This window comes from Oncorhynchus gorbuscha, unplaced genomic scaffold, assembly GCF_021184085.1.
Source record: "Oncorhynchus gorbuscha isolate QuinsamMale2020 ecotype Even-year unplaced genomic scaffold, OgorEven_v1.0 Un_scaffold_3068, whole genome shotgun sequence".
Lineage (NCBI taxonomy): Eukaryota > Metazoa > Chordata > Actinopteri > Salmoniformes > Salmonidae > Oncorhynchus > Oncorhynchus gorbuscha.
In genome coordinates, this window is record NW_025747417.1 from 12,501 (window position 1) to 30,173 (window position 17,673).

The following is a 17,673-nucleotide window of genomic DNA, read 5'->3' on the forward strand; positions in this document are numbered from 1 at the left end:
CCCCTGTTTCAGTAGAGACAAATCACCCCTGTTTCAGTACAGACAAATCCCTCCTGTTTCAGTACAGACAAATCCCCCCTGTTTCAGTCCAGACAAATCCCCCCTGTTTCAGTCCAGACAAATCCCCCCTGTTTCAGTAGAGACAAATCCCTCCTGTTTCAGTAGACAAATCCCTCCTGTTTCAGTAGAGACAAATCCCCCCTGTTTCAGTAGAGACAAATCCCTCCTGTTTCAGTAGAGACAAATCCCCCCTGTTTCAGTAGAGACAAATCCCTCCTGTTTCAGTAGAGACAAATCCCCCTGTTTCAGTAGAGACAAATCCCCCTGTTTCAGTAGAGACAAATCCCCCTGTTTCAGTAGAGACAAATCCCTCCTGTTTCAGTAGAGACAAATCCCCCCTGTTTCAGTAGAGACAAATCCCCCCTGTTTCAGTAGAGACAAATCCCTCCTGTTTCAGTACAGACAAATCCCCCCTGTTTCAGTAGAGACAAATCCCTCCTGTTTCAGTAGAGACAAGTCCCTCCTGTTTCAGTAGAGACAAATCCCTCCTGTTTCAGTACAGACAAATCCCTCCTGTTTCAGTACAGACAAATCCCTCCTGTTTCAGTACAGCTCATAATGTCCATGTCTCTGTCCTGCAGGCGTGAGGATGTGTGGGCGTGGCTTTCAGGCTCCCTGTTGCCAAGGTTACTGGATAGCACCACCCTAATGCAGGAAACAGGAAGTGTGCTCCTGGGCACGCCCAGACTACGACAGATACGAGACGGTGAGAATACAGTCTATTTCACTTTTCAGTTGGTCACACACATTCCTACACACACACACACACACACACACACACACACACACACACACACACACACACACACACACACACACACACACACACACACACAACACACAAAGACACACACAAAGACACAAAGACACAAACACACACATTAATTTAGCTTCCAGTAATGAATTGTTTATTCAGAAATCTTTCTAAACCTCATTCTCTCTCTCCTCTCTTTCTCCTCTCTCTCTCTCTCTCTCTCTCTCTCTCTCTCTCTCTCTCTCTCTCTCTCTCTCTCTCTCTCTCTCTCTCTCTCTCTCTCTCTCTCTCTCTCTCTCTCTCTCTCTCTCTCTCTCTCTCTCCTCTTTCTCTCTCTCTCCTGTCTCTCTCTCTCTCTCTCTCTCTCTCTCTCTCTCTCTCTCTCTCTCTCCTCTCTCTCTCTCTCTCTCTCTCTCTCTCTCTCTCTCTCTCTCTCTCTCTCTCTCTCTCTCTCTCTCTCTCTCTCTCTCTCTCTCTCTCTCTCTCTCTCTCTCTCTCTCTCTCTCTCTCTCTCTCTCTCTCTCTCCTGTCCTCTCTCTCCCTCTCTCTCTCTCTCTCCTGTCCTCTCTCTCCCTCTCTCTCGCTCTCTCTCTCTCTCTCTCTCCTGTCCTCTCTCTCCTCTCTCTCTCTCTCTCTCCTCTCTCTCTCTCCTGTCCTCTCTCTCCCTGTCTCTCTCCTCTCTCTCTCCTGTCCTCTCTCTCCTCTCCTCTCTCCCTCTGTCTCTGTCCTCTCGCACTCCATCTCTCCCCTCCATTCTTGTCTTGTATAGTTAGTCTGTTCTCTCCAGGTACCATCCATGGGGCAGGAGCAGCAGGCTGGGGAGAGGGGTTGACTGGCTCAGCAGTACACAGGAAGCTGACCCAGAACTGGACCTTACACACGGCTGATGACAACGGGTAAGGAGGGAGGGAGGGAGGGAGGGAGGGGAGGGAGGGGGAGGGGGAGGGAGGGGGAGAAATAAAGATGGGTTGATCCTCTTTTGTCATTGCTGTCTTTCTTGAGCCTCTATTTCTCTCCCTCCTCTCTCTCCATCCCCCCTCTCCCTTCCTCCCCTCTTTCCATCCCCCCTCTCCCTCCCCCAGAGCGTGGCGTTGGGGTCAGGTGATGGTGTACGGGAGCGGAGGTTTCGTCCAACAGCTGAACAGGAACATAGAGGAGACCAGAACATCACTACAGTACCTACAGCAGTTACACTGGATGGACCACATGTAAGAGGGAGGGAGGGAGGGAGGGAGGGAGGGGGAGGGAGGGAGGGAGGGGGGGGAGGGAGGGAGGGAGGGGGGGGGGAGGAGGGGGGAACGGACATTTCAGTGATGCCATTTGAATCTGAATTTGAGTGCTTGTCTGACTTTCGACGTCTCTCTCTCTCTCTCTCTCTCTCTCTCTCTCTCTCTCTCTCTCTCTCTCTCTCTCTCTCTCTCTCTCTGTCTGTGTGTGTGTGTGTGTCTCTCTCTCTCTCTGTCTGTGTGTGTGTCTCTCTCTCTGTCTGTGTGTGTGTCTCTCTCTCTGTCTGTGTGTGTGTCTCTCTCTCTGTCTGTGTGTGTGTCTCTCTCTCTCTCTCTCTCTCTGTCTGTGTGTGTGTCTCTCTCTCTCTCTCTCTCTCTCTCTCTCTCTCTCTGTCTGTGTGTGTCTCTCTCTCTGTCTGTGTGTGTGCATGCGTGCGTACGTGCCTGCGTGTGTGTGTGTAACCAGGACACGGGCTGTGTTTGTGGAGTTCTCTCTCTACAACACCAACACAGACCTTTTGGCCTTCTTCTCCTTCCTGTTTGAGTTCCCCGTCTCTGAGCACACTCAGTCCAGCCTCGACCTCTTGACCTTCCGCCTGCAGCCTATCACAGGCCTCGACCTGCAGCTGCAGCTCACGGTAACCCCCGGCAGCCACACAAAGACAGCTAGTGCTAGCCAATCACAGAGTGGATATAGTAGAGGGGCGGGAGCAGTATCTTGGAACTAACAAATCATAGTTTGGCTAGAGAGGAAGAGTCGGAATACTGAATACACCACTATATTATAATATCACCACTATATTATAATATCACCACTAGATTATAATATCACCACTAGATTATAATATCACCACTAGATTATAATATCACCATACCAACACACTGAATATAATATCACCACTAGATTATAATATCACCACTATATTATAATATCACCACTATATTATAATATCACCACTAGATTATAATATCTCCACTAGATTATAATATCACCACTAGATTATAATATCACCACTATATTATAATATCACCACTATATTATAATATCACCACTAGATTATAATATCTCCACTAGATTATAATATCACTAGATTATAATATCACCATATTATAATATCACCACTATATTATAATATCACCACTAGATTATAATATCACCATACCAACACACTGAATACACCACTAGATTATAATATCACCACTAGATTATAATATCACCACTAGATTATAATATCACCACTAGATTATAATATCACCATACCAACACACTGAATACACCACTAGATTATAATATCACCACTAGATTATAATATCACCACTATATTATAATATCACCACTAGATTATAATATCACCACTAGATTATAATATCACCACTAGATTATAATATCACCATACCAACACACTGAATACACCACTATATTATAATATCACCACTAGATTATAATATCACCACTAGATTATAATATCACCACTAGATTATAATATCACCACTAGATTATAATATCACCACTAGATTATAATATCACCACTAGATTATAATATCACCACTAGATTATAATATCACCACTAGATTATAATATCACCATAGATTATAATATCACCACTAGATTATAATATCACCACTAGATTATAATATCACCACTAGATTATAATATCACCACTAGATTATAATATCACCACTAGATTATAATATCACCACTAGATTATAATATCACCACTAGATTATAATATCACCACTATATTATAATATCACCACTAGATTATAATATTAGATTATAATATCACCACTAGATTATAATATCACCACTATATTATAATATCACCACTATATTATAATATCACCACTAGATTATAATATCACCATATTATAACACACTGAATACACCACTAGATTATAATATCACCACTAGATTATAATATCACCACTAGATTATAATATCACCACTAGATTATAATATCACCACTAGATTATAATATCACCACTAGATTATAATATCACCATACCAATACACTGAATACTCCAGGATCTGGGTTATTATATTACCATGGCAACAAAGGAAATACTGTCTGCAGACAGATAAAGTCTCTCACACTCTCCTCTCCCCTTCCCCTCCCCTCTCCCCTACCTCCCTCCCTCTCTCCTTCCCCCCCTCTCCTCCTCCCTCCCTCTCTCCTCTCCCCTCCCCCTCCCACTCTCCCTCTCCCCCTTCCCCCTCCCTCCCTCCCTCTCTCCTCTCCCCCTTCCCCTCCCTATCCCCTCTCCCCCTCCCTCTCTCTCCCACCCCCTCCCTCTCCTCCTCCTTCCCTCTCTCCTCTCCCCATCACTCCCTCTCTCCTCTCCCTCCCCATCCCTCTCTCCTCTCCCCCTCCCTCCCTCTCTCCTCTCCCCCTCCCTCTCTCCTCTCCCCCTCCCTCCTCTCCCCCTCCCTCTCTCCCTCCCTCCCTCTCCCCATCCCTCTCTCAGATCCTTCTGTTCTCCCTCGTGGTGTATTTCTGTGTATGTGCGGTCCTGGGCCTGATGAGAGAGGGCTGGGTATACCTCCTGTGCCCGTGGCGGTTGCTGGGCGCGTGCAGCCTGGCGCTGGCAGCGTGTGTGTGTGGCCTCCACATCAGCCGATGTGCCGCCGCCGGGCGCCTGTGGGCGTCGTACCTACGTCAACGAGACGGGTACACTGACTTCTACCCGCTGGCACGGCAGAGCCAAGCTTACACCATGCTGTCCGCCATGCTCCTGTTCATACTGGTGTTGAAGGTACGGAGAGAGGGAGGGAGGGAGGGGGGTAGATGTACTACTGAAGGTCAGATTGAGAGGGGGGGGGGAGGGGGAGGTAGATGTACTGCTGAAGGTCAGATTGAGAGAGGGAGGGAGGGGGAGGTAGATGTACTGCTGAAGGTCAGATTGAGAGAGGGAGGGAGGGAGGGGGAGGTAGATGTACTGCTGAAGGTCAGATTGAGAGGGGGTGAGGGAGGGGGAGGTAGATGTACTGCTGAAGGTCAGATTGAGAGGGGGTGAGGGAGGGGGAGGTAGATGTACTGCTGAAAGTCAGATTGAGAGAGGGAGGGAGGGAGGGGGGAGGTAGATGTACTGCTGAAGGTCAGATTGAGAGAGAGGGAGGGAGGGGGTTAGCTGTATTTGCTGAAGGTCAGATTGAGAGAGAGAGGGAGGGAGGGGGTTAGCTGTACTGCTGAAGGTCACAGAGGGAGGGAGTGAGGGAGGGGGTTAGCTGTACTGCTGAAGGTCAGATTGAGAGAGGGGTGAGGGGGGGGTTAGCTGTACTGGTGAATGTCAGAGAGAGAGAGAGGGAGGGGGGGGTTAGCTGTACTGCTGAAGGTCAGATTGAGAGGAGGGGGTGAGGGAGGGGGTCAGCTGTACTGCTGAAGGTCAAATTGAGAGGGGGTGAGGGAGGGGAGGTAGATGTACTGCTGAAGGTCAGATTGAGAGAGGGAGGGAGGGAGGGGGAGGTAGATGTACTGCTGAAGGTCAGATTGAGAGATGAAGGGAGGGAGGGGGAGGTAGATGTACTGCTGAAGGTCAGATTGAGAGGGGGTGAGGGAGGGGGAGGTAGATGTACTGCTGAAAGTCAGATTGAGAGAGGGAGGGAGGGAGGGGGAGGTAGATGTACTGCTGAAGGTCAGATTGAGAGAGAGGGAGGGAGGGGGTTAGCTGTATTTGCTGAAGGTCAGATTGAGAGGAGGGGGTGAGGGAGGGGGTCAGCTGTACTGCTGAAGGTCAGATTGAGAGGAGGGGGTGAGGGAGGGGGTCAGCTGTACTGCTGAAGGTCAAATTGAGAGGGGGTGAGGGAGGGGGTTAGCTGTACTGCTGAAGGTCAGATAGAGAGGGGGTGAGGGAGGGGTTAGCTGTACTGCTGAAGGTCAAATTGAGAGGGGTGAGGGAGGGGGTTAGCTGTACTGCTGAAGGTCAGATAGAGAGGGGGTGAGGGAGGGGGTTAGCTGTACTGCTGAAGGTCAGATAGAGAGGGGGTGAGGGAGGGGTTAGCTGTACTGCTGAAGGTCAGATAGAGAGGGGGTGAGGGAGGGGGTTAGCTGTACTGCTGAAGGTCAGATAGAGAGAGGAAGGGAGGGGGTTAGCTGTATTGCTGAAGGTCAGATAGAGAGAGGAAGGGAGGGGGTTTGATGGATCCAATGCAGATTTCGAATCTCTCTTTCTCTCTCCCTCTTCTCCCCCTCCTTCTCTCCCTCACTCCTTCCCTCTATTCCCTCCCTCCGTCTATCTCCCCCTCCCTCCTCCTCCCTCCCTTCCTCCGTCCATCTCCCCCTCCCTCCTCCTCCCTCCCTCCCTCCGTCCATCTCCCCCTCCTCCCTCCCTCCCTCCATCCATCTCCCCTCCTTCCTCCCTCCCTCCCTCCATCCATCTCCCCCTCCCTCCTCCCTCCCTCCCTCCGTCCATCTCCCCCTCCCTCCTCCTCCCTCCCTTCCTCCGTCCATCTCCCCCTCCCTCCCTCCCTCCGTCCATCTCCCCTCCCTCCTCTTCCCTCCCTCCCTCCGTCCATCTCCCCTCCCTCCTCCTCCCTCCCTTCCTCCATCCATCTCCCCCTCCCTCCCTCCCTCCGTCCATCTCCCTCCTCCTCCCTCCCTCCCTCCCTCCCTCCATCCATCTCCCCCTCCCTCCTCCTCCCTCCCTTCCTCCGTCCATCTCCCCTCCCTCCTCCTCCCTCCCTCCGTCCATCTCCCCCTCCCTCCTCCTCCTCCCTCCCTCCCTCCGTCCATCTCCCCTCCCTCCTCCTCCCTCCCTTCCTCCGTCCATCTCCCCTCCCTCCTCTCCCTCCCTCCCTCCCTCCCTCCCTCCCTCCCTCCGTCCATCTCCTCCTCCTCCCTCCCTCCGTCCATCTCCCCCTCCCTCCTCCTCCCTCCCTCCCTCCGTCCATCTCCCCCTCCCTCCTCCTCCCTCCCTCCCTTCCTCCGTCCATCTCCCCCTCCCTCCCTCCTCCTCCCTCCCTCCCTCTGTCCATCTCCCCCTCCCTCCTCCTCCCTCCCTTCCTCCGTCCATCTCCCCCTCCCTCCTCCTCCCTCTCTCCAGGCGTCCCACCAGTTGCGTTTCCTGAGGGAGTGGGCAGTGTTTGGAAGGGCTCTGAGACGCTCTGTCTGGGAACTGATAGGAACAGGTCTGGTCCTGCTGGTCCTGCTGCTGGCCTACTCACACACAGGACACCTGGTAATACACACACACACACACAGGACACCTGGTAACTCACACACTCAAGTGGTGACCTGTTTTATTCCTCTTCATTACCAGAAGCCCTTCTGTGGTAGAGAACAGCAGCATCTCTTCTAGTCAACAAGTGAAGTGACAGACTGACAATATGCGGTTTGGTTGTTTCAGTGTGTGAGGGAAGGAGAGAGAAGGGAGGGAGAGAGAGGAGATCATGTGAGCTATTTGGCTCTTGTATCCATTCTCTCCTTTCTTATTGACATTCAGAGAGCTCTCAATCACACCCTGGGCTTTGTCTTGCCAAGCTGCATACTGACACATCATTCAGGCATAAGACAACTAGATGTGGGTGTGTGTGTGTCCAGCTGCATATTTACTCCGTCTGCTTCACTCACTGAGTCATGAGAGTCTATACTAAGACTGTGTCCCAAATGACACCCTATTCCCGATATAGTGCACTATGGGTCCTGGTCAGTAGTACAGTAACTAGGTGATAGAATAAAGCCTCAGTGTTCTATAGTGATGAACAGTATTGGGATGCAGCCTCAGTGTTCTATAGTGATGAACAGTATTGGAATGCAGCCTCAGTGTTCTATAGTGATGAACTGTATTGGAATGCAGCCTCAGTGTTCTATAGTGATGAACAGTATTGGAATGCAGCCTCAGTGTTCTATAGTGATGAACAGTATTGGAATGCAGCCTCAGTGTTCTATAGTGATGAACATTATTGGAATGCAGCCTCAGTGTTCTATAGTGATGAAGAGTATTGGAATGCAGCCTCAGTGTTCTATAGTGATGAACAGTATTGGAATGCAGCCTCAGTGTTCTATAGTGATGAACAGTATTGGAATGCAGCCTCAGTGTTCTATAGTGATGAACAGTATTGGGATGCAGCCTCAGTGTTCTATAGTGATGAACATTATTGGAATGCAGCCTCAGTGTTCTATAGTGATGAAGAGTATTAGAATGCAGCCTCAGTGTTCTATAGTGATGAACAGTATTGGGATGCAGCCTCAGTGTTCTATAGTGATGAACTGTATTGGAATGCAGCCTCAGTGTTCTATAGTGATGAACATTATTGGAATGCAGCCTCAGTGTTCTATAGTGATGAACAGTATTGGGATGCAGCCTCAGTGTTTTATAGTGATGAACTGTATTGGAATGCAGCCTCAGTGTTCTATAGTGATGAACAGTATTGGAATGCAGCCTCAGTGTTCTATAGTGATGAACAGTATTGGAATGCAGCCTCAGTGTTCTATAGTGATGAACAGTATTGGGATGCAGCCTCAGTGTTCTATAGTGATGAACAGTATTGGGATGCAGCCTCAGTGTTCTATAGTGATGAACAGTATTGGGATGCAGCCTCAGTGTTCTATAGTGATGAACAGTATTGGGATGCAGCCTCAGTGTTCTATAGTGATGAACAGTATTGGAATGCAGCCTCAGTGTTCTATAGTGATGAACAGTATTGGAATGCAGCCTCAGTGTTCTATAGTGATGAACAGTATTGGAATGCAGCCACAGTGTTCTATAGTGTGATGAACAGTATTGGAATGCAGCCTCAGTGTTCTATAGTGATGAACAGTATTGGGATGCAGCCTCAGTGTTCTATAGTGATGAACAGTATTGGGATGCAGCCTCAGTGTTCTATAGTGATGAACAGTATTGGAATGCAGCCTCAGTGTTCTATAGTGATGAACAGTATTGGAATGCAGCCACAGTGTTCTATAGTGATGAACAGTATTGGGATGCAGCCTCAGTGTTCTATAGTGATGAACAGTATTGGAATGCAGCCTCAGTGTTCTATAGTGATGAACAGTATTGGAATGCAGCCTCAGTGTTCTGTAGTGATGAACAGTATTGAAATGCAGCCACAGTGTTCTATAGTGATGAACAGTATTGGGATGCAGCCTCAGTGTTCTATAGTGATGAACAGTATTGGAATGCAGCCACAGTGTTCTATAGTGATGAACAGTATTGGAATGCAGCCTCAGTGTTCTATAGTGATGAACAGTATTGAAATGCAGCCACAGTGTTCTATAGCGGTGAACAGTATTGGAATGCAGCCTCAGTGTTCTATAGTGATGAACAGTATTGGAATGCAGCCTCAGTGTTTTATTGTGATGAACAGTATTGGGATGCAGCCTCAGTGTTCTGTAGTGATGAACAGTATTGGAATGCAGCCTCAGTGTTCTGTAGTGATGAACAGTATTGGGATGCAGCCTCAGTGTTCTATAGTGATGAACAGTATTGGGATGCAGCCCCAGTGTTCTGTAGTGATGAACAGTATTGGGATGCAGCCTCAGTGTTCTGTAGTGATGAACAGTATTGGGATGCAGTCTCAGTGTTCTATAGTGATGAACAGTATTGGAATGCAGCCTCAGTGTTCTATAGTGATGAACAGTATTGGGATGCAGCCTCAGTGTTCTATAGTGATGAACAGTATTGGAATGCAGCCTCAGTGTTCTATAGTGATGAACAGTATTGGGATGCAGTCTCAGTGTTCTATAGTGATGAACAGTATTGGAATGCAGCCTCAGTGTTCTATAGTGATGAACAGTATTGGGATGCAGCCTCAGTGTTCTATAGTGATGAACAGTATTGGAATGCAGCCACAGTGTTCTATAGTGATGAACAGTATTGGAATGCAGCCTCAGTGTTCTATAGTGATGAACAGTATTGGAATGCAGCCTCAGTGTTCTATAGTGATGAACAGAATTGGGATGCAGCCTCAGTGTTCTATAGTGATGAACAGTATTGGGATGCAGCCTCAGTGTTCTATAGTGATGAACAGTATTGGGATGCAGCCTCAGTGTTCTATAGTGATGAACAGTATTGGAATGCAGCCTCAGTGTTCTATAGTGATGAACAGTATTGGAATGCAGCCACAGTGTTCTATAGTGATGAACTGTATTGGAATGCAGCCTCAGTGTTCTATAGTGATGAACAGTATTGGAATGCAGCCTCAGTGTTCTATAGTGATGAACAGTATTGGGATGCAGCCTCAGTGTTCTATAGTGATGAACAGTATTGGGATGCAGCCTCAGTGTTCTATAGTGATGAACAGTATTGGAATGCAGCCTCAGTGTTCTATAGTGATGAACAGTATTGGAATGCAGCCAGTGTTCAGTGTTCTATAGTGATGAACAGTATTGGAATGCAGCCTCAGTGTTCAGTGTTCTATAGTGATGAACAGTATTGGAATGCAGCCTCAGTGTTCTGATAGTATTGGGATGCAGCCTCAGTGTTCTATAGTGATGAACAGTATTGGAATGCAGCCTCAGTGTTCTATAGTGATGAACAGTATTGGGAATGCAGCCTCAGTGTTCTATAGTGATGAACAGTATTGGAATGCAGCCTCAGTGTTCTATAGTGATGAACAGTATTGGAATGCAGCCTCAGTGTTCTATAGTGATGAACAGTATTGGAATGCAGCCACAGTGTTCTATAGTGATGAACAGTATTGGAATGCAGCCTCAGTGTTCTATAGTGATGAACAGTATTGAAATGCAGCCACAGTGTTCTATAGTGTGAACAGTATTGGAATGCAGCCTCAGTGTTCTATAGTGATGAACAGTATTGGATTGGGATGCAGCCTCAGTGTTCTGTAGTGATGAACAGTATTGGAATGCAGCCTCAGTGTTCTGTAGTGATGAACAGTATTGGAATGCAGCCTCAGTGTTCTGTAGTGATGAACAGTATTGGGATGCAGCCTCAGTGTTCTGTAGTGATGAACAGTATTGGAATGCAGCCTCAGTGTTCTGTAGTGATGAACAGTATTGGGATGCAGCCTCAGTGTTCTATAGTGATGAACAGTATTGGAATGCAGCCTCAGTGTTCTATAGTGATTAACAGTATTGGGATGCAGCCTCAGTGTTCTATAGTGATGAACAGTATTGGAATGCAGCCTCAGTGTTCTACAGTGATGAACAGTATTGGGATGCAGTCTCAGTGTTCTATAGTGATGAACAGTATTGGAATGCAGCCTCAGTGTTCTATAGTGATGAACAGTATTGGAATGCAGCAGTGTTCTATAGTGATGAACAGTATTGGAATGCAGCCACAGTGTTCTATAGTGATGAACAGTATTGGAATGCAGCCTCAGTGTTCTATAGTGATGAACAGTATTGGAATGCAGCCTCAGTGTAGTGATGAACAGTATTGGGATGCAGCCTCAGTGTTCTATAGTGATGAACAGTATTGGAATGCAGCCTCAGTGTTCTGTAGTGATGAACAGTATTGGAATGCAGCCTCAGTGTTCTATAGTGATGAACAGTATTGGAATGCAGCCTCAGTGTTCTATAGTGATGAACAGTATTGGAATGCAGCCCAGTGTTCTATAGTGATTGTATTGGAATGCAGCCTCAGTGTTCTATAGTGATGAACAGTATTGGAATGCAGCCTCAGTGTTCTATAGTGATGAGTGTTCTATAGTGATGAACAGTATTGGGATGCAGCCTCAGTGTTCTATAGTGATGAACAGTATTGGAATGCAGCCTCAGTGTTCTATAGTGATGAACAGTATTGGAATGCAGCCTCAGTGTTCTGTAGTGATGAACAGTATTGGAATGCAGCCTCAGTGTTCTGTAGTGATGAACAGTATTGGGATGCAGCCTCAGTGTTCTGATAGTGATGCAACAGTAGTTGAACAGGATGCAGCCTCAGTGTTCTATAGTGATGAACAGTATTGGGATGCAGCCTCAGTGTTCTGTAGTGATGAACAGTATTGGAATGCAGCCTCAGTGTTCTGTAGTGATGAACAGTATTGGAATGCAGCCTCAGTGTTCTGTAGTGATGAACAGTATTGGGATGCAGCCTCAGTGTTCTGTAGTGATGAACAGTATTGGGATGCAGCCTCAGTGTTCTGTAGTGATGAACAGTATTGGGATGCAGCCTCAGTGTTCTGTAGTGATGAACAGTATTGGAATGCAGCCTCAGTGTTCTGTAGTGATGAACAGTATTGGGATGCAGCCTCAGTGTTCTGTAGTGATGAACAGTATTGGGATGCAGCCTCAGTGTTCTGTAGTGATGAACAGTATTGGGATGCAGCCTCAGTGTTCTGTAGTGATGAACAGTATTGGGATGCAGCCTCAGTGTTCTGTAGTGATGAACAGTATTGGAATGCAGCCACAGTGTTCTATAGTGATGAACAGTATTGGGATGCAGCCTCAGTGTTCTATAGTGATGAACAGTATTGGAATGCAGCCTCAGTGTTCTGTAGTGATGAACAGTATTGGAATGCAGCCTCAGTGTTCTGTAGTGATGAACAGTATTGGAATGCAGCCTCAGTGTTCTGTAGTGATGAACAGTATTGGAATGCAGCCTCAGTGTTCTGTAGTGATGAACAGTATTGGAATGCAGCCTCAGTGTTCTGTAGTGATGAACAGTATTGGAATGCAGCCTCAGTGTTCTGTAGTGATGAACAGTATTGGGATGCAGCCTCAGTGTTCTGTAGTGATGAACAGTATTGGGATGCAGTACAACACTGTTTCATCACCTCTTAATCTACAGGTTGGTGGGTGAAGACATAACATAATCATCATTCCACATCTCTCTTTCTTCTCTCCCTCTCCAGCTCTTCCACTCTGTGATGGACGGATATGGCAGCGTGAGCTCCGCCTGCCTGTCGTTGCTTGGCGCCGGCGGGCGTGGCCTGTTGTCCTTGCGACCATCGTCAACAACAACCGGCCCCTCTAGCTCCGCCTCCAGCCTGGTGTTCCACGCGAGCTTTGCCGTGCTGCGGCTGGCGTTGCTATGGCTGGTGACCTCTGCGTTGTTAAGGAACTATCGCCGGGCGCGGGCGGAGTTGTACCGCCCGGTGGTGGACCTACAGGACTATGAGATGGTGGAGCTGTTTCTACGGCGACTGAAGATGTGGATGGGCCTCAGCCGCACCAAGGAGGTAGGAGCACTTCTGGTTCCAACTTCCTGTTTCATGTTTTTGAGAGATTCCTACTTCCTGCGGGCTTCCTGCAGTCATTTGGTATTACTGCTAAAAGATGTTTTCTTACTTAGATTTTGCTTACCCATAAAATGCATTGACTGGATGTCTTGAGTTAAATTATCCTACTGCACTAACACTAACCCTAAAAGATCTTGCTACAAGTGGGGTACATTTGACTTTTATTCCAGAGTAATTTATTGTTTAAGCCTGTACTTTATATTGACCCTCTCTCTCCCCCTCTGTCTACCTCTGTCTCCCCCCTCTCCTTCATCCCTCCCTCTGTCTCCCTGCCTCCGCCCCTCTCTACCTCTGTCTCCCCCCCACTTCGTCCCTCCATCTCTCCCTCCCTCTGTCTCCCTGCCTCCGCCCCTCTGTCTACCTCTGTTGCCCCCCCTCCTTCACCCCTCCCTCCCTCAGTTTCGTCACAAGGTGCGTTTTGAGGGCATGGAGCCCCCCCCCTCTCGCTCCTCCTCCACCAGTGACTGTCAGTCCCTGTGCCTGCCCCCTCTGGACGGCTCCGAGTCGCCCCCCAGCCCTGGCAGCCTGGACGGGACCTCTGAGGCCTCCTGGAGACCCACCTCTTCCAGCCCCTGTAGCCTGACAGAGGCCCCGGGATGGGGCTAAGCCTGGGTCCCGGGGATTGGGACCAGGTGCGTTGGCGGGTGGAACAGCCTGGCGAGAAAGGGCGGAGACTGAGGCGACTCTGAAGAGGCTTCTCCCCACACTGGACGCTTTGCTGCAGCAGCTGGACCGGGTCACCGTGGCGACCGAGGAGCTGTACCGTACCGAGTGTGTCCTGGAGCGTGCCCAGAGGAAAGGAGGACGGCGAGGGGGGAAGGGGAGGAGAGGGGAGAAGGAGAGGGGGAAGAGTAGAGAGGGCCGAGGAGGGAAGGGGAGGAGAGGGGAGAAGGAGAGGGGGAGAGTAGAGAGGGCCGAGGAGGGAAGGGAAAGGGGAGGAGGAGAGGGGGAGAGTAGAGAGGGCCGAGGAGGGAAGGGAAAGGGGGAGGAGGAGAGGGGGAGAGTAGAGAGGGCCGAGGAGGGAAGGGAAAGGGGGAGGAGAAAGACTCTGCTGGACAGAGAGAAAGAAAAGGAGGTCAGCAGAAAGTCAACACTGTGGTGGGGGTAGAGGGCGTGGCTCAGCCTAAAGATACAGGGAACTCTGGGGCTAACCCTAAACACACCCCGAAATCGACCCCTGCCCCGAAATCGACCCCTGTCCCGGTTCCTCCCCCTACATCTACCCCTACCCCGAAATCAACCCCTGTCCCGGTTCCTCCCCCTATATCTACCTCTGCCCTGAAATCGACCCCTGTCCCGGTTCCTCCCCCTATATCTACCCCTGCCCTGAAATCGACCCCTGTCCCGGTTCCTCCCCCTATATCTACCCCTGCCATGAAATCGGCCCCTGATCCTACCCCAATATCTACCCCTGCCCTTAAACCTACTCCGAAATCTACCCCTGTATCTGCCCCTATACTTAACCCAAAATGTACCCCAGTTTCTCCACATATCACTTCCCCTGCCTTGACCCCTGCTCCTGCCCCTGTACCCCTCTCTACTCCCTCCCTACCCTCCACCCCTGCCCCCTCCTCCTCCTCCTCCACTCCCGCCCCTCGAGAGTGGGACCCCCCTACGGAGAGAGAGACCCTGCCCCCCTCCAGCCTCTTCAACCACCCGGCCCACACCACCACCATTCCCACACGCAAACGCAAGCCCCCGCCGCTCAAGAACAAGGTGCACCCCAACCCAGACAGGCATGTGTCCGGACACCCCAAACCCTGAGGACCCCTCCTGAAGGACCCTCAAGAAGAAAGGATGTTAGGGATGGATGGACAGAACGGGCCGTAGGGAGGAGTGGAAGGAAAGGAAGGATCCTGGGTAGAGGATGAGTGGGCGTCGGTCACAGCAGGTGATGTCACTGGTGTTCAACTCTAAATCAAGAAAGAGAGAAATAAGAGGCCCCAAAACAGCGACCGCTCACCATGTAGTTGGCATGGAAACAAGGTGCAGGTCGCCAGTTATTTACCCCCGCCCCCTAACCCTGACCCCATGTGACCCCGGAGGTCGTGTGGGGGCGTCGACAGAAGCACATGTTGTGCTGACATTAGGAGTGCTGACTGTATGTTTAGTCAATGAAGAGTGTGTACACAACCTGTTGATGATGTACACAGCTTGTTGATGATGATGATGTACACAGCTTGTTGTTGATGATGATGATGTACACAGCTTGTTGATGATGATGATGTACACAGCTTGTTGATGATGATGATGTACACAAGCTTGTTGTTGATGATGATGATGTACACAGCTTGTTCATGATGATGTACACAGCTTGTTGATGATATACACAGCTTGTTGATGATGATGTACACAGCTTGTTGATGATGATATACACAGCTTGTTGATGATGATGTACACAGCTTGTTGATGATGATGTACACAGCTTGTTGATGATGATATACACAGCTTGTTGATGATGATGTACACAGCTTGTTGATGATGATGTACACAGCTTGTTGATGATGCTTCAGTGTATTATCTATGCTGTTGCATTTGTTGTTTCTATTTGATCATGAAAACATAAGGAAGCTATTGTTCTTGATCACCATGGGTATGTGGGACCTGTCTAAATGCTCTGTTCAGAAGCTTTGGAGATGTCACACACACACACACACACACACACACACACACACACACACACACACACACACACACACACACACACACACACACACACACACACACACACACACACACACACACACACACACACACACACACACACACACTCAAGCTAGTTGGTACACACACGCATTTCAGGTACAACCACGCAACCTTTGCATGAACACAGATGCTAAAATCAAAGAGGCTATCAGGGTGCGACCAGACTGGCTGCTTCAGGACTCCCAGGTAGGGAGGAAGGTAGGAAGGTAGGGAGGGAGGAAGGAAGGAAGGAAGGTAGGTAGGTAGGGAGGGAGGTAGGGAGGGAGGTAGGAAGGGAGGGAGGGAGGGAGGGAGGGAGGAGGGAGGAGGGAGGGAGGGAGGGAGGAAGAACAATGAAGGAGAAAAGAAGGGAAGATACTGTAGTTGGTGAACAAGATGAGCGACAGCAGGAGATTAACGTGTTGAAGTTGTAAGATCAGTTGATTGAGAGAATAATACAAGGAAAAGTCGAGTCCTAAACTACAACTCTCACCTTAAAAGAAGACATCTATGCTTTTAGTCTGGAGTCTCCGTCCTAAACTACAACTCTCACCTTAATAACTACAATACTTAACTACATCTATGCTTTTAGTCTGGAGTCTCCGTCCTAAACTACAACTCTCACCTTAAAAACTACAATACTTAACTACATCTATGCTTTTAGTCTGGAGTCTCCGTCCTAAACTACAACTCTCACCTTAAAAACTACAATACTTAACTACATCTATGCTTTTAGTCTGGAGTCTCCGTCCTAAACTACAACTCTCACCTTAAAAACTACATCTATGCTTTTAGTCTGGAGTCTCCGTCCTAAACTACAACTCTCACCTTAAAAACTACATCTATGCTTTTAGTCTGGAGTCTCCGTCCTAAACTACAACTCTCACCTTAATAACTACAATACTTAACTACATCTATGCTTTTAGTCTGTCCTAAACTACAAGTCTCCGTCCTAAACTACAACTCTCACCTTAAAAACTACAATACTTAACTACATCTATGCTTTTAGTCTGGAGTCTCCGTCCTAAACTACAACTCTCACCTTAAAAACTACAATACTTAACTACATCTATGCTTTTAGTCTGGAGTCTCCGTCCTAAACTACAACTCTCACCTTAAAAACTACAATACTTAACTATCAGGAGGAAGCGAGGGTACATTGCTACAATATAATCTTGGTTATCATTTTGGAATATTATCAGTAAACATGTATGTTGCTTTCAATATGGTTCTAATTTAAAGCACTTTTGTTGTAATGTGTATTTGAGTGCGAGTGTGTGTTTTGAGTGTGTGTGAGCGTATTGAAAATAATAAGCTTGGTGAGAAAACCAATAGAGAAAACCAATAGATGCTTCACACATATTTTAACAATTAGCGTTGCCCAAGTCTGTGCATTATGTACGCGTCAAGAGTATTTTTAAAGAAAATTCCTTTTGTACTTGGCACTTTATCTCCTTCTGAAGCTCTTATCCATATTTAACTCCTGTGTTACTTTCTCCATTTTTTTTGTTATTTTAATATACAAAATAGTCATATAAAATTATCTTCTAATGAGTATTATAACAGTTACTATGTCAGGAAATTGAAGCGTTTTCATTTTGTATTTTATTTTTGTCATTTTTGTTTTTTTTAAATTGGTGTTGTTATTGATGGTCACTCTACTTCCTGGGAGAAAAAAAAACATTTCCTCCCCACAAACTTCCTGTTTCCTGTGGGCAGATCTCAGGGAACCCCCCCCCCCAAAAAAAACCCAGGAAGTTGGCCTTATTTGTTTGTTCTCTTCTGTTTGTTGTTGTTGAAAGGTCAGATGAATT

The 17,673-nt window shown here is 48.0% G+C and overlaps 1 protein-coding gene across 1 annotated transcript in view; it reads left to right on the plus strand.

Annotated features, from left to right (window-relative positions):
* LOC124027279 (polycystin-1-like) overlaps positions 1 to 14,938 on the plus strand; it is a 21,998-nt gene extending 7,060 nt beyond the window's left edge. Inside the window, exons 8-17 of the mRNA XM_046339739.1 lie at positions 642 to 766; positions 1,584 to 1,710; positions 1,897 to 2,022; positions 2,507 to 2,678; positions 4,507 to 4,794; positions 7,081 to 7,215; positions 12,788 to 13,114; positions 13,574 to 13,762; positions 13,899 to 13,959; positions 14,775 to 14,938. Of these exons, the coding sequence (XP_046195695.1) occupies positions 642 to 766; positions 1,584 to 1,710; positions 1,897 to 2,022; positions 2,507 to 2,678; positions 4,507 to 4,794; positions 7,081 to 7,215; positions 12,788 to 13,114; positions 13,574 to 13,762; positions 13,899 to 13,959; positions 14,775 to 14,938 (1,714 nt within the window). The remainder of the gene's footprint in view (positions 1 to 641; positions 767 to 1,583; positions 1,711 to 1,896; positions 2,023 to 2,506; positions 2,679 to 4,506; positions 4,795 to 7,080; positions 7,216 to 12,787; positions 13,115 to 13,573; positions 13,763 to 13,898; positions 13,960 to 14,774) is intronic.
* Positions 14,939 to 17,673: the final 2,735 nt, after the last annotated feature.